The sequence below is a fragment of the Salvia splendens genome, chromosome 7, assembly GCF_004379255.2.
Source record: "Salvia splendens isolate huo1 chromosome 7, SspV2, whole genome shotgun sequence".
Lineage (NCBI taxonomy): Eukaryota > Viridiplantae > Streptophyta > Magnoliopsida > Lamiales > Lamiaceae > Salvia > Salvia splendens.
Genome location: NC_056038.1, coordinates 4,889,987 through 4,917,491, shown reverse-complemented (window position 1 = coordinate 4,917,491; position 27,505 = coordinate 4,889,987). Strand labels below are relative to the sequence as shown.

Below are 27,505 nucleotides of genomic sequence, written 5' to 3'. Positions count from 1 at the left end.
AAATAAAATGAAATAATATAATTAATTAAAAGTGCGTCAGTCTAATGCAACAAAATTAAAGAACGAATTGAAATGCAAGGTAAAATAAAGAATGTAAAACAAAATATGAAAACTCAAAAAACGGTGGCATGTACGCTACTTGAATTAAATAAAAGATGCGATGGTAAACTAATCAAACCCCTTTTATTTTTCTTACCTCAATGAATTTAGTAAAAGTAAAATCTCCAATCGTAGTACCTCAATGAATTTAGTCAAAGTAAAATCTCCAATAGTAGTGGTACATTGCAATGGATGTTTTGTTTTCAAATTCTTGAATAAAAATATCTTCTTTATTAGGAAGGGAAAATACATTTTTGTTTGCATTCAATGGAACCCCCTCCTTTTTCTGGTGGTGGTGGTGACCGGAGGAGGGGGGCCTCAACCTGAAAGTGATAAAGAAATTTTAATAATCACCAAAAAAAAACATCTTAATGTTGTTAATTTTTCCTTTTTTCACACTGAAAAACCACAAAAGCTAATGCAAAGTGAAGCAAGAAAGGAGTGGGGTTAGGCTTTGGCTGTGGGTTCTGTACTGTCTTAGCTTGTCCCCTCCACTAAACACAGTTCTCTCTTTATCTCTCACACACATACACACACACAAAAACAGTCTTAAGTCCAAATGGAGCACTACTACTACATTGGCTTCCTTTGCCTTTTGGTTCTGTGCTTGCCAAGCAATTGTCTACGTCTGTTGCTTCTGCTCCCCCTTCACAGAGCTGCAAATGGGGGAGGAATCATACTGCGAATTTCTTGTTATTATTTGATGCCCCTCTCTCTTTCCTTCTCATCTTTTAGATCACCCAACTGCTTTTTCACACTACTAACTCTCTTGCTATGCTATCCTATCCTCACCAAAAAAATGACTTCTTTTTCTCTTTGCTATTTTGTAAAACCCCTTTGCCCTTTATGGATTTTCTTGCTCAAAATTGATTGCTTTTTAAGATAATTCATCTGGCAATTATCTAGGAACTCCCATAGAGCTTATGGAAACATTCTTAATTGCTCATTTCGGCCTATTTCTTGATCAATGTTCTTTGCCCCTTTGTTTTGTTGTGTTAGTTGCGTTTGTTTTTGTGGTTGTCTAATGCTAGAGTGACTTCAAGTGTTTGGTTCAAGAAAAGCATAAAGTTGGAAACTTTTTCATCTGGGAAGTCATGGAATTCGATCTGAATCATGCTGTGAGTGAAGTGGAGAAGAATAATGCATGTGTGAATGGAGGAGAATGTGAAGGTGGTAGTGGTGATTATGCGTTTCTGCAAACTTCAATTTTGTCACCGAATGCTGCCTCTCACTCATCTTCTTCTTCCCCTTGTTCAGAATCTGCTCCACCATCGATATATGTGGAGCTCTGGCATGCTTGTGCTGGACCTCTCACCAGCTTGCCCAAGAAGGGAAATGTGGTGGTCTATTTCCCTCAAGGCCACATGGAGCAGGCTGTCTCTGCCTCCCCCTTTCCTCCTATGGATGTCCCCACTTTTGATCTTCCTCCACAGATCTATTGCCGGGTTGTCGATGTTCAGCTTCTTGTGAGTGCTTTGTTGAGCTCTTGTTTTGTGCCCAATGCCTTGCTGGTTTTGTTTTAGGGTGTGGTTTCAACACTTAGGCCTTGTTGTTTTCTTGTTTTAAGTTTTGGTTAATGTTTTTGTAACAGGCAAACAAGGAGAATGATGAGGTTTACACTCAACTGAATCTGCTTCCTCTACCAGAGGTACTGTTGGTAATTACAGATATATGTATTGGTTTTTTAGTTGGATTGGATGTTTGATTTTTGAAATTCTTGATTGTGAATTCATTGGTGGTGAGAATATTGGTTCCTGATTTCTACTTTTTGAAATTCTTGATTAGTGAAAGAATTGGGTTTTATGATGATTATTGTAAATTCTTATTGTTTTATGTTTCGTCGTCAGTTAGAATTAGTTATAGGTCGGTCATCAGGCCTTGGAGTAGTGCTAGAGAAAATTTGGTAATTGTCCACTTTCTGCCTTTGTAATGTTGTCGTGCTGATGCAGGTCGAAGGGGTGAAATTGAACGGCGAAGAGAGTGAAAGTGCGGGTACTGGCGAGGATGGGTATGGTGTCATGCCTGCAAAGTCGACTTCCCACATGTTCTGCAAGACCCTGACTGCTTCAGATACCAGTACCCATGGTGGATTTTCTGTTCCTCGTAGAGCCGCTGAAGACTGCTTCCCCCCTCTGGTTTGGCTAATAACACGTGAATTCTCTAGTAGCTCGAGTAGTGTTTGTCTTGCTGATGAATCATGTTTGGTTGTAGGATTATAAAGAGCAGAGGCCCTCCCAGGAACTCATAGCCAAAGACCTGCATGGAGTGGAGTGGAAGTTCAGACACATTTATAGAGGTATAAGGTTCGTGTATCACTCATTCTCTTGTGGAGATTCTGAGTGTTCGATTATGATATTGCAGGCCAGCCAAGGCGGCATTTGCTCACTACTGGTTGGAGCATATTTGTTAGTCAGAAAAATCTTGTTTCGGGGGATGCTGTCCTCTTTCTGAGGTGCATCTTATCTCGAAGTTCTGCATTTGAGCAATACATATGCAAGATGCTTGGAAACGAATTGTGTAAAATCTAAACACACTTTTAATTGAGAAGATTAATTTATGTAAACATAAGTTGATTTGAAGGCACATACTGGTGTAAGTAAAATGTGGGATTAATGATCTGTTGCAAGGAAAAAGAGACTGATGTTGGAACTGAGCTTTTCTATGCAGCATTGTTGTTTAAAGTGTTCCTTGCCTTATATGGTGTTTTTACCATACTGCAGAGGAGAAGCTGGAGAACTACGGTTAGGGATTAGACGAGCTGCTCGGCCTAGGAATGGCTTGCCTGATTCGATCATTAAGAATCAGAGTTCTTATCCCAATGTCCTCTCTCCAGTTGCAAATGCTATATCAAGCAACAACTCTTTTCATGTTTTCTACAGCCCAAGGTACTGTTTCGCAATTTTGTACTTTTACGTGCTTAACCTTGTTATTTTTGCCTGATAATATAGAAAGAACACATTTGAAGATAAAAGCTTAGAGACTACCTAGTAGTAAATCTGTAGCTGTTTTTTCCTATAGCACGTTATTGTCTCCACAATGCCATGGAAATACAACAGTGTTTCTGAACACTTTCTAGTGAAAATAACATAACTTGCTTTGAGGATTGTTTGCCTCGAAACATGTGTGTAGATTGGAGACGCAAAGGTCATAGCTGTAACTGCAAGTCTATAGATGAGACCCTCTCTAATTTTACCTCTAGAGAGCACCAGTTCCGTGATCGACAATCTTGTTTTTATAATCCAAATTTACATTTTAGCCTTTCAACCATATTTAATGATACAATGGGAAAAATCTATAGTCTCAAAAATGATACCAGTGACTATAGCTCTATTACTTTTGTCATAAAGTAAGATAAGTTCACAAATATGATTGATTTAAGCATATGTCTTGGAGTTGTTGACTGTTTAAGATATTATTTGAGGAGCTGTTAGCTGTCTTTGCCGTTTTAAAAAGCATCGAGTATTGAGTGCTTGGGCAATAAAATCCTAACTTGATTGGGCAAATGAAGTATGCTTGTAGCTAAAATTTGATGGATAATACAAATGTAGAAGATGTGTATGAACTCTTACTGAATGAGGAAGAAATCACTGGCATGTTTAGATTACATGGTGTTGTACTATTAGTCGCTGACATCACGTGACACGTCTGCTTAGAACTTTATTTTATTTTGCAGGGCGAGCCATGCTGATTTTATTATCCCCGCCAAGAAATATGTGAAGTGTACCACCAGCCGGGTACCTGTTGGGACAAGATTCAGAATGCGATTCGATTTTGATGATTCTCCTGAAAGAAGGTCCCACACATCAAATTTTTACCGTTTTAGCCTCTGCATTCTGCAATGGATGCTGATTGTATTTGTTTTATGTTTGCAGGTTCAGTGGTGTGGTGACTGGAGTCGGTGATATGGATCCCTATCGATGGCAGAACTCTAAATGGAGATGCCTGATGGTAGAGTACAACTTCATAGCCAGGCAACCTTTCTGTGATTTTGCATTTTTGCTATTCTAGGACGTCTAGTTTATCGTTTTCATTCCGTTGTATGCCCTTATAAATGACCTAAATGACACATGTTCTCAACTATTGGCTTATAATGGATGTGAAGGATCTATCGGTTTTTTCATCTTCCCTGTTCTGTTTTCATGATGTTGTAGTACTTTTCTGCGAGATTTTGGCCAACAGGTGGAATTGAGATTGACGTCTGTTCATTTTGTTGCTTAATTGCTTTAGAGTTTATATTACAATAAACGATTGTGGAAGTTGGTTCGAGCCCCTTGGAGTCGAATCATAAATTGAGTTAGTGTTAGTAGCAAAGATAGATCAGCATAACATATTCTAATGTCATTGTGATTACATTTATCCAATCATTTCTTGCAATGTCACTAACACCCTTGTTACCGGCAAATGCTATAGGTGCGTTGGGACGAGGACATCATGAGTAACCACCAAGAACGAGTTTCTCCATGGGACATTGATTTATCAGGTAACTATGCACCTCTGAGTATCCAGTCCTCACCTAGGATGAAGAAACTGAGGTCGAATCTGCACGTTGCCCCACATGGTAGCCCGATTGCTGGTGCATATCTTTCCATTCGGATTTCAATTGTTCTGCTCTACATTCTTTGCTCTTGGCTGACCTTAAAATCTCATTTTATATGCAGGTGGGGATGCTGTTTTGGACTTTGAGGAGTCGGTACGATCCTCCAAGGTCTTGCAAGGTCAAGAAAATGTAGGTCTAGTTTCACCTTTCTACAGAGGTGATCGCGTGAACCGCCAGCTCGATTTTGGTGTGCAACCTACCACACTTAATCCTGTGCCAAACGGGATGGATAAAATGAACTATGGCGAGTTTATGAGAAACCGCGCGCCCGCCAACTTCACAGGCTTTCTGGAATCCACTTGGTTTCCTAAGGTCTTGCAAGGTCAAGAAATTTGCTCATTCAAATCTCTCACGGGGAGAAGTAGCTCGGATCTCGGTGTTTGGTCAAAACCTCAGCATGGTTACAACATTCACAATCAGAGGCCGATGCCCAGCTTCTATCCCCTGGCTTCAGAAGGTTCTAGAAGCATGGCGATTCCGCACAAGAGCATCCATACAGGAGGACCCATGCTGTCCAACTTCTCCAATTTCCTGACAGGAAATCATGTTCTGAGCCCTACTTCTATTCTGAGTGGGACTAAAGCCGATGTAGGTCAAATGCCACATCTGACAAACGAACCGAGGGCGCAGGAGAGGACGTCTGGTCTTAAAAATGTGAACAGTGAAAGCAACTTGAAGGAGAATGTTCCGAGCTGCAAGATATTCGGTTTCTCCTTGACAGAAGATCCTGCTGCCATCAATCTACAGGGTCCTAGCAAGAGGAGCTGTACAAAGGTACGTTTCGAGCAAGTTGAGCAGCGATGGCTGATTAATACTCTTTTGTCACGAGACTCGAAAGGGTGATTACCATATTTGTTCGTAGGTTCACAAACAAGGTAGCTTGGTGGGGAGAGCCATTGATCTTTCGAGATTGAATGGCTATGATGATTTGCTGACTGAACTCGAGAGGCTGTTCAACATGGAGGGCCTCTTGCGCGATCCAAATCACGGATGGCGCATACTGTACACCGATAGTGAGAACGACATGATGGTAGTTGGGGACGACCCTTGGCAGTAAGTCCCTCTCGTAACAATGCTTTGTTTTTTTGGGGGTAATAGCTAGTAAATTGCGGAATTTAGCCAAATTCTTGCTCTGTGTTTGATGAATGCAGTGAGTTTGTTGAGGTGGCGACGAAGATCCACATATACACACAAGAGGAGGTGGAGAAGCTGACCATTGGAATGAACAGCGACGACACCAAGAGCTGCCTAGAAGAAGCGCCATCTGCGCCTGATGTGTCCAAGTCGTCGTCAGTAGGGGAGCCCGATTCTTCCCCGACTGTGATAAGGATGTGAGGACGAAGTTCGTGTACGTTACTAAATAAAGTGTGGTCGTGTTTGTGTTTGTGTTCGTGGTACGAAGGAAACGATGTAGTTGAAGTAGGTGGATTTGGTTATTATTATGCATGAATGCTATTTATTCCTCTTTATAAACATGAGTTGGTATGTGTTGGTGCTTTGTCTAATGTAATGTTGTTATGCTGTTGCACAATTGAGACACACAGAGAGAATAATGGAGTATTGTTTTGTTTTTCTTCTTCTATTTTCCTGAAAATTGTACAATTTGACTAATGATATTTTATTTGATATGGAGTACTCCTACTATTCAGGGGATGCATTGTATTATTAACTCACCCTTAAATTACTAACTATAATTAGACATTAGATTTTTAAATCAAGGGTCGGGTTGTGATCATTGAATTTCGAGTATCAATATAGTGGATCAAAAATGTCAATTAGGTTATGTATGTTAATTAATAACAAAGTAATTATAACTAACTTTTAAAAATATCCCAAAACTTTAAATGCATATAATTATCTCAATTTAAATTATTTTTTCACTCAACATATATCAAATTAAAGATAATTTTATAAGGATTCCAACGAGATCCTACATGCATATGTTTCGATGTCGAAATTTGAAAAAAATCTTGAATTTTCATGTTTTTTTCGAAGCAGTCTAATATCAACATATCTATCAATAAATGTCAACACATATAAAATGTCAATTCAAAATTGTGTTGACATACTCAATGCATCATGTTGATATTTTTTTACACTATATTGACAGTTTGACCAAAATCCTAAATTTGTTAATTCTTCTTATCTTTTTAAATTTAAATAATAATAAAATGAAATTACACATGACAAATGGGTAGGTAGACCATTAGATCTTTGAAAATTATATGGTCTTAAATTAGTTGTAGTTAACAATTAATGGATGAGTAATGAGTTAGCAATTGATCACACCGTGTATTATCGTGTATTATATAGTATGTTAAATAGAATTGTTAAAGTTTGAAGTTGGTTATAAATAGATTTGTAAATTAATTTTAAAACAAATTTATTTACTAGTATACCATACCTTAGTATATTGGGTTATCAAGAGAGTATAGTATTCTTGTGAAAAACATGACTCAGCGTACGCGAGTTGGTAGAAGAGTTAATTAATCAAAGCTAACACTGAACTTAAAATAATTCATGAATATTAAAATCTTAAATATGATAAATGATTTAGTTAAAAATGAGTCATAATTGTAATATGAATAAGGCTTAATAATTCATTATTAATAAAAATTAAATTGTGATCAATTTAAACAATTAATTCCATTGAGTTTGTGAGGCTCGGTCTCTATTTAGCCCTAATCTGATTTAGAACATCTCCAACGAAAAAAAAGTAAATTAAGAAATGGAGTTTTTTTTATTGATCACTTCAATTAAGGTAAATATACCTTTTTAGAAAAATCTACAAGTAAATTTCAATACAGAAGAAAGTAAATTGAAAAAAGTTTACAAAAATAGCTATTATATTTATCTTTTGTATAGAAAATAGGTAAATACCTTTTTAAAATTGAGGAATGTACAATACTTTCTCAATACTCCTTTCTATTGAAGAAGAATTTTTTATGAAGTACATTTATTTCTATTTGGAAATCTTTAAAATTCTATATTTGGAATCTCTAAACTTATACGGAGCATAACCCGACCCGTATCAGGGCTATAAAAGAGAAATCAACAAGCGCTGAAATTTCGAAAATTCCGGCTTCCTCATCGAGCTCCAAAAACCCCAACAATGGCTGAAATTCACATTGCTAAACCCTAAACAGGCTAATTGGCATAAATCAGCCGACCGCTACCAGTGATGGATCGTGGTGGAGGACAGCAGCAGATGGCGGGCGCATCGAAGCCCTCGGTGTTTGCGGTGTACCAGAACCCAGCACTCTCCGCCGCCCTCACCTCCAACAGCCTTCGCCCTTCCGCCTCCACAGTCTTCTTCATCCTCTCTCTTTTCTGCGGCTCTGCCGTCGCCCTCGCCATCTCTTTGTACAGGTATTTCGCGGTTGTTTCAAGGTTTATGCTCCGCATTCCGGTTAAATTATTAAAAAAGAGGTTGCCATTAGTTCCCACTGTGAGTGAGATACTTGATTTGAGCTTAATCTTGAAATTTTGAAATGAATTATATATATATATATATATATATATATATATTACACATAACTAATACTCCTATGTTTTTTTCCTTGATCTTGCCTTTTTCCAATTATACTAGTGATAGGAGTTATGACATGGGAATTGAAATATTTAGTACCCTTGCATGAATTGGGAAATCTTCTGTACTGAACGTGATTTTGAACCTTAGATGTTTGATAAAACCAGTACATTGACATGAGGTGTGAAATATTTTGTGCTAATGTGAATGTGATCAATGCAGGGGAAATATGGCTGCTGCTGATTTTGGACTTGGGTTTATCTCTCAAGATGTTGCAAGTAAGTAGAGTTTTGATTTTCATTACCGTTTCTGAAAGCAATGCTGTGACTAGTTCTAGCAATCGGTTTTGTGATACGATTTCAATATGCAGGTATATGTTCCAAAGTTATAGCAGCAATGGCAAGTTGCATACTGCTTGCAGCTGTGTTTGCTTTTTTCAAAGTCCTTTCAGTTTGGAGAATAAGAAATCTTAGAGAGGTTTTTGTAGTATCTCCTTCCAAAGGCACAAAAGAGCTAACACGCCTTACCGATCGACAGCTTGGCCTTTTGGGGTTAAGGTCAAAAATTGAAAGGGATTCTGAGGAGTCTTCAAAGAGACCTCCTAAATCAAAAGTTAGCTCGCCTTCCCCATCAAGTTTGCTCATCCCACTTCATCCATCAAGTTCGAATCATGAAATGAGTGGTGGGAAATCAAGCTCTAGTAGTGGGCGAAAAATGCATGCTTATAGTACACCATCCAAGTCACCTGCTTCTCCTTCTATGTATCTTGTACCTGCGGCCTCTACACGGTCATCGATACCGTCACCATCACTGCAGTCTTCACCTGGAGTAGATCAGTTGACTGGCACTCCTTGGTCAAATAAGCGTCGTGCCTTTCAGAAAGATTTAGCAACAGAGAAAGATCTTGAAAGTTTTCTGGCTGATATAGATGAGAAGATATCTGAAACAGCTAGTAAATTGGCAACTCCTCCCCCCAGCATAAATGCATTTGGGATGACCAGTCCAAACACCCTAACTGGTTCAGTTAGTACTTCTGGAGCTACAAGAAGTACGCCTTTAAGGCAAGTTAGGATGTCCCCTGGTTCCCAGAAGTTCACAACTCCACCTAAGAAAGGAGAGGTAGAGCTTCCCCCTCCAATGTCTATGGAAGAATCGATTGAAGCTTTTGAAAGGCTGGGCATTCATCCACATATAGAGAAATGGCGTGACCGTCTCAGGCAGTGGTTTTCTGCTGTTGTACTCAATCCTCTTATTGGAAAGATTGATACCAGCCACATTAAGGTGAAATTAATTTTCCCCTGTATCTTTTACCACATTCATGGAGATTTTTCAGTGAGTATGTATGGATTACTATATCTAGTTACGAGTTTTTGGATGTCTCTCTGGCAGTCAGGATTTAACTAAAAATATTCTGCTTCACTTCTTTTGATGACAGAGAAAAAAGGACTCCTTTATATTATTATATGGATCTTTACTCTATCATTGCACTAGAAATTCTCTTTGGATAACAGAAACCTTACACTGTAGCATCACCTGTTAGTTTCTGGCATTTAATTTCAGTGCACTTTTAGTTTATAGTATATTGTTTCCAGAGACTCTGGATATAGCTATGACTGGGAGACTCTTAGGTTGACCTCTTTTCCTACTCCCTTAATACTCTATTTAGGAGACACTATAAATCTAGTGATTGAAAATAAAAATTTTAAGCATTCTTCCCATGGAACAATGAAATAAGGCCTGCCCTTGTTTTGACTCAAGCTAGTGTAATCATTCACCTAGGATTCTCATCGATGGGTGTAGGTTGTTGGTTGTACAGATCTAATTCGCTGCATACTTGTTTGGATGTACTTACATAAATGACCTATTTTATAATGCATGCATATTCAATCGTAGTTCTCAGATCTTGTTTTGCTGCTAGTAGAAACACCACTTACCTCTTGGAAGTTTTTAGGTTATTGAAGCAGCTGCAAAACTTAATATTTCAATTAACATTAGCCAAATTGGAAGTGATGCACCAAATGCGCCTGGTACTGCTAATGTATCTCCAATTGATAGAAGTAATGACTGGAAGCCAGCATTTGCAGTTGACGAGGATGGACTTCTTTATCAGCTTCGTGCAACTCTAGTTCAAGTTTTTGATACTTGTATGTTACACTTATGGAAATTATGATTTTAATATACAATCCTGAATTTGAAGGAGAAGTTTGTTTAACAGCTTAGTGTTCCTTTTTCATTTCTAGCAAAAGCTCAAGGCATTAATTTCCAGCAATCCCAGCAGCATGCCGCAGCAATCTCTATTTTGCGAGAGGGTATGGATGCCATTACGGAGCATCAGAGACTCCATGCTTTGATGAAAGGGGAATGGGGTAAAGGTTTACTTCCTCAAAGTAGTGTAAGAGCAGATTATACTGTACAAAGGATTCGTGGTATGTGCTTTCCTAATTTCTTGGTTCTAAACAAATTGAAATAATCAATTAATAGATTTCCTGTAGTGTTGTTTTTTTATCATTTGATATATATCAAATTATCTTGTAGAACTTGGTGATGGAACATGTTTGAAGAATTATCAGTATCTGGGAAATGGCGAGGTCTATGATAAAAAGAACAAGAAATGGAGTCTTGATCTTCCTAGTGATTCTCATTTGCTTCTTTATCTGTTTTGCGCCTTCCTAGAACACCCGAAATGGATGTTGCATGTCGATCCTACAACATATGCTGGGACTCAGGCAAGCAAAAACCCCTTGTTTTTGGGTGTTCTGCCCCCTAAAGATAGGTTTCCTGAGAAGTACATAGCTGTTATATCTGGTGTTCCCTCAGTGCTACATCCGGGGGCTTGTATTCTGGCTGTTGGGAAGCAAAGTCCCCCAGTATTCGCCTTGTACTGGGACAAGAAGCCTCAATTCTCTTTCCAGGTAATTTATAGTACACGATGCTAGTCATATGCTTTTGCTTCTACATGATAACTGGAATTACTTGTACAACTAGAAATTTGTAATACAGTTTCAAATGACATAATTCAATTCATTTTGTCTAACCCCAATAGCCCATTAGGACTTGCAGAACATGTTCCATCATTTCCTCTCTTTTCCTGCTATATGCTCCTCCCTCTTTCCCAATTTAATGTCATTTGAGTCTGCGTACATTGATTTAATGGTCTCTGTTCATTGTAGTCGATTTGTAGGCATGCGTACGTGTTAACACACCATCTATGTCCTTGATTGCAGGGAAGAACTGCACTATGGGATGCCATATTGCTTTTGTGCTATAAAATAAAGATCAGTTATGATGGTATTGTTAGAGGCATGCACCTCGATTCATCAGCGTTAGCCATTCTTCCAGTCCTTGACCAGGAAAGTGATGACTGAGCAAAGTATGGGTTTATGAATGGCAAACTGAGTCAATTCTACCGCTGTGTCGCACAAAAAAGTTGTATCCAAATTTACAGAGGATGCCGTCGCAGAGACACCTTACCTTCTGCAGCCGACGAATTTCCTACTGACCCTTCTCTTTTGTACTGTATTGAACTCACCATTTTAATTAATTAGAGTGAACTTCATAATTGGTTCATAAACTATTACTACTACATTTCAGGGACCCTAATTTTAATGATCCATTGCATAAAATTGTGTTGGAAAGATTTGTTCTTTCTACTATTCCAGCTGACGCCAGAAAGATTTAATGGTTTAAATCTTTTGGAGCGGATGCAATAGTTGAAAACTTAAAACTACTGAAACTCAAATCCCAAACAATTTCCTGTAATATTGCTTGACTTTTAGTAATGTTTGTTTTCTAGTAATTTCTTAAAAGTTGTTAATGGAGATATCATTTATTCGATTTATTGATGTAAATTTGTATTTAAAATTTGAGATATATTTACGGAAAGTTTTTGTAAGAATATATCTACAGAGTATTTGAACGAGTGGCAGATATAAGAGCTAAAAAATTAAGTATATTACTATTCCAAACAAAAATAGTGTATACTATTTTGTAATTATTGATGCCTTAGTTGTGATTCCATATTTCGTTTATCTTGTTTGGAAACCTTCAAATAACTGTGAAATCAGAAATACTGAAAATTAGGACTTCATTTTTCAAGTAAAAGTTAATGCATAAATTATTGGAGTGCTTGTGGTTTTGTTTGCTACACACCAATGATTTATTGATTGCTCAAGTTTAAGGAGTAAGAGATCAATTTTCTCAGTTTTTTTCTTTCCCCCCCCCAAAAATCGCTTTCATTCATAACGCTTTAGCATTGAGCATTATCATGAAAATTGACTCACGAATGATAATTTATAAGTGCCTAGAAGCAACTACAAATAAAAATATTTTATGGATCAATTGTCAAGTTCACTCTATTAATTACTATCATAGTACTCAATCTCACTACTTTGTAAACATAGTTTCTTAGAGCATCCACATCCGTGCTCTTCCGCAAGGACGAGCACAAGGGTCCCACCTTTCCATTATTCAATTTAAATAAAAACATTTCCACAAAATTAAAATGCATTAAAAATACCCGGGATAATATTACAAAATACATTAAAAATTAAAAATTACATAATTAAAAACCTAAAAAATAAAAATTACATAATTAAAATCCTAAAAATTAAAAATTACATAATTAAACTCCTAAAAATTAAAAATTACATAATTAAATTCATAAAATTAAAAAATCCCCTACTCGTGGCCGAATTTCGCCCACATGTGTTTGATTAGGTCTTCTTGTAGCTCAACGTGGGTTCGGGTATCGCGCATTGTGTGCCTTGTTTCGATCCTCTCACCCACCGTCGTATGCACACCTCGGTGTGGGGGAGACCTCGCGCTTGAGCTTCCGGCTTCATCCTCGTCCTAAAAGCTAGCCGCTCTCGGTCCTTCGTCGGCTATAATGATGTTGTGTAAGATAATACACGTGTACATGATATCGGTGATATTTTTCATGTACCCCAAAGGCTCTTTCGACGTCTTTCCGCGCGAACTCTTGACGCTGCGCAAAAAGAACTTGTCTCGGGTCTTGCAGGTTGCTGAGCGTCTTAATGAAAGTCGACCACCTTGGGTAGATACCATCGGCGAGATAGTAACCCATGTGGTATACATTTCCGTTGACGGTGAAGTTGATCGCCGGTGCTACACCATTCAACACATCATTGAAGATGGGTGAATAAAAGAGCACGTTCAAGTCGTTGTTGGATCCGGCAATACCGAAATATGCATGTCAAATCCATAGGCGGTAGTCGGCGACCGCTTCAAGGATAAGTGTTGGGCCGCCGCCTTTGTGGCCGCTTAAGTGTTGCCCCCTCCAAGCAGACGGGCAATTCTTCCACCTCCAATGCATGCAGTCAATGTTGCCAAGCATATCGGGAAAGCCATGGACTGTTTCGTGAAGACGAAGCAACCGTTGGCAATCATCGGTGGTGGGTGCCCGAAGGAATTCATCACCGAAAGCTGAACGAACGTCCTCGCAAAATTTTTTATGACAAAGGATTCCAGTGGACTCACCGACATGCAAATACTGGTCGAAGAGCTCGGCCGTTTGCCCAGTAGCGAGTTGTCGGATGGCACACGTACACTTCTGCAACGCCGAGAGACTTTGCCGACCGGCTGCATCTGGACCTATTTGGAAGTATTCAACACGGGCGGACAATGTGTTGACAATACGCATGAACAAGCGCTTTGACATGCGAAAACGGCGCCTAAAGTGATCTTCCGGAAACCGCGGCTGGTCAGAAAAATAGTCGACAACGAGCCTTTCGTGGGCTCCCTCCCGGTCACGATGGATGTAGCGGCGAGTTGATCTAGTTGGTTGAGGAGGAGGGGCGGGGGTATTCGCTGCGACATATGCTTCATAAGCGACACGATGTTTTTCATAGTATTCTTATTTTTCGCGCTCCGCTTCCGCAATGAGATGGGTGAAATCCATTTGAGATTTTGAGTGAGAGATAAGGTGTAGATAAGTTCTATGAAAAATATGAACGAGAGAGGAATGAGAGATGATTTGATGTGAAAAATGAATGATGAATGTGTGTATTTATAGATGATTTTGGGGGAAAAAATAAAAAAATATAGAAAAACGGGCAAAAAAACGGCCATTTTTTAGGATTGTGAAATATATATTTTTTTTATTTTTTGGTATTATTTTCAAGTTTTAAAAAAATGATTTTCCAATGGATATGCCGTTGGCCAATCAGAACGCGCCACGTCGCCTGCTCTTTAACACGGACGTGCTCAATGCATCGAGCAGCGCCGTGCTAGCAGACAGCGGTGCCACACCGCTGGCAAGGATGGACGAACAATTGCTCATGGATGCTCTTAATGAAACCAACCAATTAATAATAACAGAAACAATCATGCCAATCAGTGGTTGAGCTTTCGTCTTGTTATCTTGTAAATTATTATTATTAATAATAATAAATCAAATTCGAGATGTATTTATTTAGTTGCAACGCAAACGGTAGCACTATTCATTAAATGTCCCATTAGTGGCGAAATCATTAAGGGAGAATTGCGTTGGAGAAATGATTAAAAAAACACTTTAATAATTAATAATTTAAGAAAAAGAAACACTGTATTTAATGCCATGCTGTGCAATTTATAGGTTATTTTTTCTAACCTAAATGTAATATTTCATATTTCCTTCAAGCAAAATTAGCTGAACTCCAACTTTACCATCTTTCTGAAACTACAAAATGAGCAATCTAGCAGCGCTGCACCTGCAAACAACCAAGGTGAAAAATATAAGTATTAAATAAAAGCAATCAGAAAGCAGAGCACAACAGGAATTGAGCTTCAAAATAGAAGAAGAGAATAAATGGCTCACCAAATTCTATCGAAGAAGCATAAGAGGTTTTTTTTTGGGTTCATTTCCCAATGCGGCAGGTAATGTTGTCAGCTTCTTCTATCTGCTAAAATGTACAGATGATCAACTAGAAAGCATGAATGAGACTCTCCACAGAAAAACAAGGCATCTGACCGAAGTCCTATCGACATCTAATCGAAAAGAAGGCATTTCCTCCAGATTGCCTCTCCAATTGCTCTACTCGGAGTCTGAATCAATAGAAAGATATAGTCTTGGTCTTACAGATCGCCGTTGGCGAGGAAACGAAAAGGGACTATCTGTTCTTTCCCTACTCGTCTTACCGGTCCTGTTGCCATTCATACCAAGCATAAAAGTTGCTGTCAACCAAGAAATGAAATAAGTAAATATACAGAAGGATTATATCAATAACAACTCATCAAATATTACATTCAACTGAGATGCAATTTTAGTAGTAGCAATCTGGTGAGTCTGTTCCACAATCATTATCCCTTAAGGAAGTTACACATGGTCGAAACAACTAATCTCATAAATGAAGATTCGATTTTCTGATGATTAAAGAATAGAGCTAACCTAAAAGTACTCATCTTTTATCCATTTTTGAGGGGATGGGAAAGGGGAATTTACAAATAAGATAGCAGTAGTGTTACCATGATCTGCTAACACATCCAAGTTACCATCTTTCGGTTGTAATTGATTGGCTGAACTCAAGCCATTTGCTATTGTAGGCTGACCCTGACCCCCTCCACCACCATCACCAAGCCTGAGAGAAATCCAGTCCTCAGTACGAATGCCATTTGATGCATCAGGATGATGTCTCAAATCAGTCTGCACAGCTGGAGAATCAGAATGCCTTGCAGAAAGAAATATTTGAAGTGAGCGGTGGTCCTTGCCATTATGCGCCAAATCATTGACTACTAAACCACCATCAATATCAGTAAGTTGAGCATCAGAATCAGGGATGAGTGCAGCAGATCCCATAGAAGTCTCCGGAGGCAAATTATAGCCACTAATAGAAGACTGGCCATTAAGAGTGACGTCTTCCATGTCAACTAAAGGTCCAGAAATGCCACCAGGTGGCAATGACCAAATATTACTCCCAAACTCGTCATCATTTGTATTGTAAGGATCGAGGCATGAATTTACACCGTTACTAACAGCAGGATTTTCATAAAAAGAATCAGGAATCCCATGCTGTGAAGCAAACTGAATGCTACTAGTAGCTGCCCCATTGCTCTTGTAAACAACCTTCGAGGGATTTAGTGGTTCAGTTTCTTCATCAGAATCACTAAGGACGATTACTTCAGCATCTCCACCTGGAGTAGCAGTGAATGGATCATTAAACACATGTGGAGATTCAAAACCTGGGGGCATGGACTCATATTCAGTAACATTCACTGCAGTAAAGTCAAGGTTTCCCTCATCATCCTGATTAACACTGCCATCTTCACCATCTCTGTCGCTACCGGTGGCACTACTGCTCATAGGAATTATAATTTCACCATTATTCTTGGAGTTTTGTTGAAGTCTATTTGCAGGTGCGACACCTCGCGCATTATCAGTTTTGTTAACTTCCCAGCAACCATTCCGGTTCTTTCTAATTCCTATTTTTAGAGCACCATGACCATCAGAACCGTTCTGTTTAACTGATTTAAGTTCTCCTTTTGGCTTTGATTCTGCTTCAGTTGACGAACAGATGGTGCCATCAGGCAAATGCCACAGCCCAAGCTCCCCAAAAGTTCTACGATCGCCCTCTGCCTTAGCACGCCAAGAGCCGTCAGGCTTTACCTCAATATCAGCCACATCTTCTCCAGCATCCCGCATCTGTAATACATAATGAAGTGAGCATAATATAAATCAAGAAAAGCAGAAGATATAATACATCAATCAGTCAATGTACAGAACAGTACCTTGTGTGATATCCGATTGAAATAAGGATCTATGATGATTTTCTCCCAAGAATAGTTCTTCAGGCAAATGGGACATTGCCACTGCATTTCCAGACAGCAGTGAAGAACATAAGAAACAGAGTCATGGAAGGGAAGGACTTAAAATTAAGTTTCAGTGTAATTAACTTATGATGGAATACAACTTATTCTTGTCCATTCAGTACATAGCAAGAACAGGCATTTAGGAAATATACAAACCAATTTACCTTCCTAGAGCGTTGGTTCATCTCCACGAATACTTCCAGATCAAAACAGCCCATGTGAGCACAAGGCTTAAACCTTCCAGCGATCTTCATTCTCATGCCACTCATCTGAATAATACAGTCATCAGATTAGAGGCTATTCAGATTCAATATAATTGGAGTAACCTTTAACAAAGAAACAAGGCTGCATACTATGCGACAATCTCACCCACATAATATAAACAGCATATGATGAAATATAATTTTAAAAAGTATAGAAAGTAATTATAAGAATTCCATGGCATTAAAATAAACTAATTGGATAATAACAAGACGATAAATTTTTTGATGAGTTTCAGTGATAAAATAAATCTTTGGGAAAGCATACACTGAGATGTTTCAGAAGTAAATGGTTTGCAACTACAGATGTAGAAGTTGTAAAATAAACCCAAAATTCCATAGAAGTAGAGAAGTACACTATGATCAAAAAATGCATCAACATCATACTAGATCTGCTCATGGGAAGAAGACGACAGAGACATCTTATTCTCAATAAAATTATGCCAATCAGGTCAAGTATTTAGGATAATATTACTCACAGGACAGCGGAGATTGACAGGAACAAAATCAGAAACAACTTCAATTTCACTGTCACTATCAGCGTTTTCTGTGGCAGCTCCCCCACCAACACATTTACAAACACGCACTAGTGCATCCTCAAAACACTCACCTTCGTCCTCTTTTGGGATCAAATTAAGAATCTAGAGAAACGACGGCAAAAGTTCACTTTTAAGTCCAGGTTAATAAAAACTGAAACAAATGTACACTGCCAATAAGTTCCACAAACTTCTGATTCACGGTACAATAGAAACCAAGATCAAGTCCCTCATATCTTTAGATGGCAAACTCAAGAAGATGACCTAATTATCAGAACGAAAATGAAAATTTTGGCAAGCAAAGAAACTGAGACAATACAAGCTAAACATCAATAATGAGTACAGTACCCCAAACACAGACACACAAAAGTTTAATGACACAATTAGAATGACACCGTGCTATATACTTCAACATAAAGAGGAACTGCTAAGGCCTAAGAGTTTTACAAAAAGGGCCATGAGTACACTAGAAAGCCTGGTCCTATGAAACAGGGTGAGATCATATCCATACAGCATGATTCAGAAACATATTACCGGCGCATTATTTTAAGCTAATTAAAATATTCAAGTTTACCAAACCACATGAGCATATAGCAAGAGACATTTCAAAATATACACCAAAATAAAATTTTCAGGAGAATCATTCAACCTGATGCAAAGTCCTCCGCTTTACAATTCTAACTCCCACACAGAAAATGCGAGCATCACATCCTGTTAAGGAAATTTTATTAATTCCATCTCTGGTGCATGTTGTAATCTGACAAAAACAACAAGATACACAGTAAGGTATATGTAAACAACAATACAGAATATCTAGTCAAAAATGAATGAACGACATAACTGGGCTACTGATTTCCCCCACAAAACACCAGCTTCCACATAAATAAACATAACTCCTTAACAATGAATGGTTTTCTAATTTGACAGTTCATACATACATGGTACACCAAAAAAAAGATGGCAATGTGAAGAGAAAACTCACAAGAGGTCCATCATCTCGACCATTTGCTCCGAGAAGTTGAGAACCGGGTCTGTTTATTGCCCTTACCGGTATACCTATAAGGTTAATAAAACAAAATTGTTCCCTTTGTGAGCAAGTGCAATACTATGTCCTTTATCGTTCACATCAAAGTGAACAAAAGAGAAATGGAATGCCTACAGAAAAATCAAAATGTATGCTAGCAACCCTCCTCCCAAACAAGAAGGTTATAATAATATCATACTTTGGACATGGATGAATAGGCAAGTCCTGATTTTGAAATGTACTAAAGCACAACAACAAATTAGAATCAGATGAGCATCTCTATACTTAGCTGCAACGAAAGAGCACTTAGAAACAGTTTCGGAAAAGTTGAAGAAGAAGTTAGCTTCTAATCTAATAGACTCACAAAATTGAGTATTGTAAGAGGATATCATACCATTCACTTGCAAATCTGCATATCGTGGCCACTGCATCCTATATGTGACCTGGTCATTGAGTAGCATGCACCAAGCCTAGGTGGAAAACAATCATAATCATGTACAAGATTAGCATATACCAAAAGAACAACAGTTACAACGCATACAATTTTCCTATTACATTAAGTGATCACCAACCTGAAGATCAAATTCTTGTTTCAACAACAAGTCCTTGTCTGCCCTAGTTAGTTGAAATGTTTTCTCGATGCTCAGAGCAGGATTAGAGCTGCAGGCCACAAATGTGCAGAAATGCAGCCACAAATTAAACTAACTCAATGGAACAAAACATACATAAACAAGAAAACCTCAGAAACAAATAAATAGGAAGTCGGCATGGTAAGCATCTTGACAGACCACAAATTTAATTGCCAGAATTTATAATCCCACTTCTCAAAACATGGATATATCGAGAGAGTGCAACAGTGATCCAGGAAAAGTTTAACCAGGCTGCAACACAATACGCCAAATCTTGAATTTGAACTAAAATTAAATGTATTATATGCAACAGAAGACACAATCAGCATTCCATGGTACACTGTATTTATACCGTACTGGTACATGCACCACAACAAACAAAGATCTGAAGACATTGAAAAGCTAGAACAAAGAATATAGTTGCACATCTAACATACTAGATTGCTGAATATCATCTTTTAAAGTAAATTATATCACTTGTAAAGCACTTAAATCGCACAAATGCTCAGGTTCAGCTATTAGAGTGTGACATATTGCTCTCATACATGTGAACCTTACAGAATGCTAATAATAGAAGGATATCCGATCGACATACCCATCTGCTTGAACATTTGTGACATTCAATTTCCCAGGAAGCAGAGGATGTGCCATTGACACCAAGAAGCTGCATATTTCAGCACAACGATTACTATCAGGCATCAAGCATTCTTCTAAATTGATTCCAAGTACAAAAGAAACCAATCATTTCATATCAAGTATAAAACGTTGGAGCATGTCAATTGGGTACGGTGTTTCACATATATTAAAACACTGATAAATAATTTAAGGGCCGAGAAGTACATAGAACCATACATGTTTTTGAGTTTAGCATATCTGATAATAACCCAACAAGTATCCAACATTGGGCAAGCTCTTAGTTATATAATGAGAAATCTTCACAAATTAAAGTTACTTGAAAATAAATTGGAATATACTTTCAGCTGAGTGTAAATACATTGGCATGACAGTAAACAAATTCTGTAAATTGGAGAAAAGTTGGAAGCTTGAACCAGATCTCAGGTTATAAGACAAGCAACTGCTTGTGAGTTGTGACAGTGTTAATATGCACGAGATAGAAATTCCAAGCAAGGATAAACATACAACCAAAGCATCTCAAGAATTCTACAAGTATCTGCCATTTTATGTTCAGTTCATTAAAAAGTATCTACAAATTACTGCAGGCAATAAAAAGAATAGAAAAAGGCAGATTGTGAAGGAAGTAGATAAGAAAGGTTTACTTCTGGAAATGACACAATCTGTATTGATTGCTCAAACAAAATAAAGGTTAAAAGTAAAACAGGTTAACGAATAATAAGGTAATCAAATGGTGAATATAATGCCTATGAGAATCAACAAGCTCCACAAGAACAATAAAGGTGCAATTTTTTACTCACGGGTCAGCTCGACTCAGCCTACATATTTCACAGTAAAATGTCTCTGGAGGACTAGGTAGAACACCATCCATTGGTTTCTCGGGAATCAACACACATGCTATATGTTGCCATACATTACACCTTGGATCCTCACACTGCACCAATATGTACATAAAATTATTTAGAATGTTCACTACTCACTAGCATGTAAAAGCAAGTTGGATCTTGAAACTTAATAAGTGGAGTACTAAAGAATAACAGGTCAGAATATAATCAACAGTTACATTTTTCATTAGCCTCGTTAGGAATATCATGAACTTTCGTCATTTTATAATCAATGGTTCAAGTTTTAACATACTTTATTCAAACCAAAAGTATAACAAACATTATGAAAACCAACTTGCTTAAAACCGTGCCGGGCCCGGGTCAAATGGTGACAAATTATTAGGGACAAAAGGAGTATAACAAACATTATGAATACCAACTTGCTTAAGGAGGACCAAGTCAAACGCACTTGGTGAAATTTGTGCCCTCTGGTACACCTTTAACAACTATCCTACCTTATTCCTACTATATCAAGATGAACAGAGTGTAGGAGCTCATGAACATCAAACTTCAGCACACTGTACATACCTTAATCATTGAATCAGTAGGCAATGTGCTTCCACAGATACAGCGTATCTTGTCCATGTGATGTGAATCTACTATCTCCTCTTTAGGTTTTACCTTTGTACCATCTGAAATGCCTTGTGATTTTGATGCCAGGTCAGGTGCCCCAGATATTTGCATTTTTCTGAATATATAAAGAGGATAATGGGCATAAAATCAGGTCCAACCAATGAGTATTCCTCCCTACTTATAAAGAAATATTTTATCTCAAAGTTGCAGTTTTTTCCTCATGTTGTCACAAACAATTTTTTAACCCACCACCTCAAGTAAGTTTCTTCTGCTTTCTTTAAACGTTCTATAGTATTAAGTACTATAGCTCTGAAATCTAAATGGGACATAAATTTGTAAGAGTGAATGAAGAAAAACCGAACAACTGTCTACTCCTTGACAACATAGCAGACAGCATGAGAAAAAAGGACATAGTAAGTAGATAATAAAAGCTATCTAAGACAAAAAGGCAGTAAGTCCATGATTTAAATTTTATATAATACCTGTAAGTGTCGTCAACGAGCTTTGCCACGTCATCCTTTCCAACAGCATTCTTCTTGGCCCAGGTTCCAGAAACTGTTACAAATAAATAATAGAATTCATTTCTCCAACGCTTTGTAGTCATCAGATATTATGTCAGAAAAATGAGGTTTACAAGTCTAGTAGTATTCCTCACGTTTCTTCATAAGTACTGTTTGACATGCCATCACATGTTTGTCTGTAGATGGATTATTCATTTAATCCAATTATCACCATATTTACTCTATTACTTAGCAACAATGAGATTAGAGCTTCATATCAGATTATTTTGGGTAAGAGAACAAAAACTTTGTCAAGAACTTTCGCAGTACTTTCTCAAGTACTTTGAATGAAAAGTACTTTGATGCATAATTTTCATTGGACCAATGCAAATTGAGTTTGCTTAATTTTATAAGACATTCCGACAGAAAGTGAATAGTTGTCCTCATTCAACAGATTTGTTAAAGTAACAGAGAGATCGCATAGCCAATTACCTCGATCATCGGAGAGAATGGCAATTATTCGGTCAACAAGGTCCTGTGCCAATTGAATACAAAAAAAGATTCAAAATGTTGTTTGACTTAGAATATTCAGAAGCAGGAAATAAAACATTTACGGGATAATAGAATTAGAAAGTAATAGTAGTCCATAATACTAAAGAGAAAAATTTAACTTATGAATCGTCAAGCCTCGAGTTATTGGAAACTAAAACATGCAGGATAACAACCCAATTATACAAGTAGGTTGCCATCTGTGAACAACATAGATATTTTACAGTCTTAATTTCCAACTGATTGCTCCCAGGCTCGAGCCCACAAGTACACAAAAGAAAGAGTAGACTAGGAGTCTAGGACTGAGTGGAAGTCTCCTTATTGTAGAAATGCCAATCAATAGCAATATATAAACATCTTACCTGTTTCTTTCCCTGCTTAGAAAGTCCGAGTTGTGTAAGGACATCCTTAAGCTCCTTAATCCGAAAATATGCTAATTTGTCCTGTGAAACACGATTGTTGAGTTTTTTCTCAAAATAATAGTAAGTACTAGCTGAGAAACATAAATAAACCATTTCTTAAACCCAGGGGTTATCAAAACAGGACCAACACAAGCAAACAAAAAAGTTTACAAAGAAACATGAGAATTCCCTCTTAATAAGAACAGTAAGTTAGAAACACAACAAAAATTTAATTCAAAGACGTATCAACAAACAGTTATGATGCATATAAAATCTCCCCAGCTAAGGGGGTATTATACATTACAAATGACCTACTATAGTTATTGTTATGATGAGATATTAAGCACACACCATACAACAATTTTTTACATATCAATCTCGGCCAAATTTGTCCTTCATTAGTTAAATAATTCACAATTATCAAGCAAAATTAATTCAAAGAATATTACCACTATCTAATCCAATCAAACACATATGCATTAATCTTTTAGTCTAACTTCAAGCTTTTGTGATAATGCATCCTTGCTTTTGGTCTCCATGTCAGAGCATATTAGTTCTTAAAACTTAACATTCCCTCCTCGTTACTCATCAAGAACAGCATATTCATGTGTGTGTCACTAGCACCTCATACACTTATGATGTGTCTACATGCATATGCTCATTGACCTTCTTCTTAAATGTATTGAATTAAAATAAGTAATGGACTTCCAAAAACTAGGAGAAAAATGCCTCGCATTTGCAAAAAGAAAAATGTGGGGTTGTCATACATAGCTTCACTCGAGGCTTCCGCCCCTCTTAGCTAGAAAACAGTAACAAACCCTAATAACAATCAACTGATCAAGTTGCCCTTTCTAAGAGTAAATGTGAACAAGAAAGAAAGTATGCACGAAGTAGGGATATTTCTCCTAGAATGAGCATAGGGTTAAGGGTAAGTAGAGGACAACAGAACAGGTGAGAGACAAAATGAACCAAAATAATTTTACAATCAAAGGAATCAGGGGAGAGCGGAGATGTCACATTTATTCGGCCTTTTATTGGAATTCAAATGACTTCTTATTTACCTTAGAACATATACTCATTTGGTTGTTATTTTGAAACAAAAGAAACTGCAGAAAATAAACTTTAGTAAAAGCTTCGCGAATAAACCAATTCGCATAAGTGATAAGCTATGGAATCATGAACAGATATATGATATGGATACCGACAAATTTCAGATTGCTGATGTGATCTCTCAAAAAAGGTAGCGAATTAATTTATGTACAGATATATTGGCTTTTAATTTATGAGACTAGCTTCCAAACAGAAACCAAATCCTGAATACCAAACAAATTTCTCTACGTCACCATTCTCTAAGTGATAGGCTATGGAATCATGAACTTACAGATTTCTTAATGCTTCCACAAAGAATAAAGAAATACGTATATCCTACATATCCAGAACTGGAAACCGCCATCAAATGTATACAATATCCCATTCTCCCCCTTCGAGACAAAAAGTAAGGGGGATAGAACCTCAAAATCACTTCTCAGCAAAATTAATTATTTTCTCTTACCAGAGCAATATATCTCCTTAACAACTCCTACTCTCCAGCATTACAGCAATGAAATGAAAAATGAAATATGCAATGCAGGATAAGGACCTGAATGCAATTTTAGCAAACATAACCGCAATGATATCACGACAGCTCATTTCTTAATCACCAAAATTCTAATTCTCATGTATCTTGCCTCATAAAGGCAAAGCTTCAATCTAAACCCAATCCTATGTCTTTACCAGCTTCTGTATCACGTGGCACATTCAAATAACACTGATCACATTAAGCACTTAATTGATACTACTAGTTTCCAGATTACACAAGTCTGTGGCACGCAGGTACAATATCAGAAAGACACAACCCAAATAGTACAACTTGCTAATTCCTAATATAAGCCTCAAACAAAATGGCCTAGGTTAACAACGACTTGCATGACATCTTCAGAGTAGTAATCAAAATGAAAACACAGCCACCAAACTGATAATTCAAACAAGTAAAGAATCTGAATGTAGAACACAATTCTACAAGCAAATAAACTCCTAATCAGACTAATATTACCTTGCAGCTAGCCACCACGTCCATTCTCTTCACTCCCAAAAATCACTCCAACCCACAGCCGAACTCACAGAAACAACAACAAATGATCAGATAAAGCTGCCGAGCCACGCGTCTTCTTCAATTAGCCATCGGAATCCAGACCCCCTCACATCATCAGCCAATTCGCTTCATCAAAACAATACTCCATATAAATACGCAGGCACAACTCAGCACACGGTATTAAATTAGAAGAGACAGAAAAACTTACAAAAAAAGTTGTGAATTTGATACAATAAAATGCACCAAAACCAGCGGCGCAATTAGGGCGGAAAGTGATTAAGGGTTGCGAGGGTACTAAACAGCGGCTCGTCGTGTTGCCCGAATCTCTCGCTATAATCCACACACTGCAAGGTGTTGTGTGTGTTTGATTTTGCCCCAAAAGAAAGCAGCCGGAAAAGAGAAAAACAACCTACCAAATTTCCGGACGTATCATCGGTGTATTGAATTCGGTTTATTCACTGCGAATACGTCCGGGTTCTGCTTGGCTATTTCTCGGTCCAAGCCACCAGTATTTTTTAGGAGCTTTTAGAGCATATACAACCGTGGCGCCGTGCCCCGCGTCCGTCCGCACCGCTGGCAAAGACGAGGCTCGCCGCCGTGCCAGCAAGCAGGATACATGTCGAACGGCGAGCCGTTGCCTTTGAGTATTTTTTATTATTAAAAATCAGTTTTTAATTAAAAAAACCGATTAAAAATTTAAAAAAAAAATTCACTTCCAAAAAAAATATCCGTTTATTACCGTTTTTTACCACTTTTTATTTTATTTTTTTCCCCCAAAATACACACTTTCATCTATAAATACCCCTCACTTTCACACCCAAAAAATCACATCAAACCACACCATTCTCATATTCATTCTCATCTTCATTCTCTCATATCCATTCTCAATCTTTCTTCCACCATACAACATAACAATGTCCCGCCAAGGCGATGACCACCCGCCCTCTCACGGTTGGAACCCCGAATGGTTCGGTTCACAACCGTTTCCTAGTCCGGAAACGGAATATTCAGCCCATCCTCAAACACAAAGTTCGGGCGTTCCGGGTGGCTACCGGCCATACCCAATCGATGATCAAGGTGCCTCCAAAGGGCGATACGGGTGGACACCGGAGCCTAGGCAGACCGCCCCTTCCCAAACTCCGACTCCTCCTACTCGCGGTGTCCGCACACCGTACACTCCGGCGGAGATGGATAAATTGTTCAAGGCGTACTTGGAAATATCCGAATATGCGGTGGTTGACACGAACTAATCCGGTGAGCACTTTTGGTGGCGCGTCGCTCGCCGGTACAATGAAAACCGGCCGCCAGGAACGATCGAGCGCAACGAGAGTATGGTGCGCAACGCCATCGACCGAGCCAACGATGAAATTGGCAAGTTCAATGGTTATTTCCTCCAGGAACAGCGGAATGTCGGGAGCGGCCGGAGCGAGGTCGACATCATCACTGCCGCGTTGAGCACCTACCAATCCATGAACTGCAAGTCATTCAAGTACCTCAACGTTTGGCAGGATACGCGGACGCACCCGAAGTATATGGAAGGCGTAACATCCTCCTCTAGCGGCTCCTCCAAACGGTCAAGGTCGGTATCCCTATCCGACGCCGACTCCGAAGAAGTGGCTAGCCAACTCGCCGGAGCTAACTTGGGTAGCCCCGACGCCGGACCGAGCGGTTCTCAACGCCGACCGCAAGGAAGGAAGAAGGCGGCGGCCAACCGCCGTCGCCGCTCCCGAATCCACTCCCTATGCGCCACCTCCACCCCCGAACAACTCGTTGTGGATGCTCTTAGGCCAACTCAATATGGCCGATAGGTCAACTATGACCCACACGCAACTTCAAAAGCACGAGGCCATGATATTGGGTCTCCAAAAACAATTGGGGTTATTGCCGCCAGATCGGTAGTCTTCCACGGGTAATATTAGCCAATAATTATGTAATTTTTAATTTTTAAGAGTTTAATTATGTAATTTTTAATTTTTAAGAGTTTAATTATGTAATTTTTAATTTTTAGTATTTTAATTATGTAATTTTTAATTTTTAGGATTTTAATTATGTCTTTTTTATTTTATTTGTAATTTGTAATATTTATTGTTGTTTTTTAATGAATTTTAATATTATGGAAATGTTTTTGTTTAATTGAATTTTAAATTGAATTGTGCTCGTCCTTGGGCAAGAGCACAGCTGTGGGTGTTGTGCTCTTGCCAGAGAGCAAGCAGGAATAGTGGCGCCGGGCCCACAACCGTGCTCGCTGGCAATAGCACGGTTGTGGATGCTCTTAACTCTTAACTAATTTCATTGCATTTTAATTTTTGAAAGTGCTTAACTAGTACTAGGAAAACACAATTTTCACATATTTCTCAA

General features: G+C 38.2%; 3 protein-coding genes across 8 annotated transcripts; 2 read left to right on the top strand and 1 right to left on the bottom strand.

The window, feature by feature from the left end:
* Positions 1-508: 508 nt before the first annotated feature.
* Positions 509-6,278, top strand: LOC121741953 (auxin response factor 4-like). Of its 3 annotated transcripts, XM_042134942.1 has the most exons (13): positions 514-1,269; positions 1,357-1,565; positions 1,691-1,747; positions 2,049-2,234; positions 2,311-2,395; positions 2,461-2,551; positions 2,820-2,984; positions 3,773-3,892; positions 3,972-4,047; positions 4,510-4,672; positions 4,758-5,470; positions 5,559-5,749; positions 5,848-6,278. In XM_042134942.1, the coding sequence occupies exons 1-13, from the start codon at positions 1,194-1,196 to the stop codon at positions 6,029-6,031; spliced, it is 2,316 nt and encodes a 771-aa protein (XP_041990876.1). In that variant the 5' UTR covers positions 514-1,193; the 3' UTR covers positions 6,032-6,278. The 3 variants fall into 3 exon arrangements, with proteins under 3 accessions (XP_041990877.1, XP_041990875.1, XP_041990876.1); XM_042134943.1 differs by having other exon boundaries at positions 509-1,565; positions 4,510-4,579; XM_042134941.1 differs by having other exon boundaries at positions 511-1,565.
* A 1,500-nt stretch (positions 6,279-7,778) lies between these two features.
* On the top strand, positions 7,779-11,860 carry LOC121742241. The gene is made up of 7 exons (XM_042135327.1): positions 7,779-8,065; positions 8,448-8,503; positions 8,596-9,506; positions 10,177-10,369; positions 10,466-10,651; positions 10,761-11,137; positions 11,450-11,860. The coding sequence occupies exons 1-7, from the start codon at positions 7,878-7,880 to the stop codon at positions 11,588-11,590; spliced, it is 2,052 nt and encodes a 683-aa protein (XP_041991261.1). The 5' UTR covers positions 7,779-7,877; the 3' UTR covers positions 11,591-11,860.
* A 2,881-nt stretch (positions 11,861-14,741) lies between these two features.
* On the bottom strand, positions 14,742-25,614 carry LOC121741620 (E3 SUMO-protein ligase SIZ1-like). 4 transcript variants are annotated; one of them, XM_042134471.1, is made up of 19 exons: positions 25,356-25,614; positions 25,109-25,273; positions 22,978-23,058; positions 22,559-22,601; positions 22,049-22,121; positions 21,522-21,681; positions 20,910-21,043; positions 20,072-20,140; positions 19,636-19,728; positions 19,420-19,507; positions 19,242-19,317; positions 18,806-18,879; positions 18,473-18,580; positions 17,767-17,928; positions 17,192-17,296; positions 16,947-17,027; positions 15,714-16,860; positions 15,040-15,395; positions 14,742-14,932 (listed from the first exon to the last, which is right to left on the bottom strand). In XM_042134471.1, the coding sequence occupies exons 2-18, from the start codon at positions 25,130-25,132 to the stop codon at positions 15,256-15,258; spliced, it is 2,658 nt and encodes an 885-aa protein (XP_041990405.1). In that variant the 5' UTR covers positions 25,133-25,273; positions 25,356-25,614; the 3' UTR covers positions 14,742-14,932; positions 15,040-15,255. The 4 variants fall into 4 exon arrangements, with proteins under 4 accessions (XP_041990405.1, XP_041990404.1, XP_041990407.1 ...); XM_042134470.1 differs by having other exon boundaries at positions 15,687-16,860; positions 25,356-25,612; XM_042134473.1 differs by lacking the exon at positions 17,767-17,928 and having other exon boundaries at positions 15,687-16,860; positions 25,356-25,613.
* Positions 25,615-27,505: the final 1,891 nt, after the last annotated feature.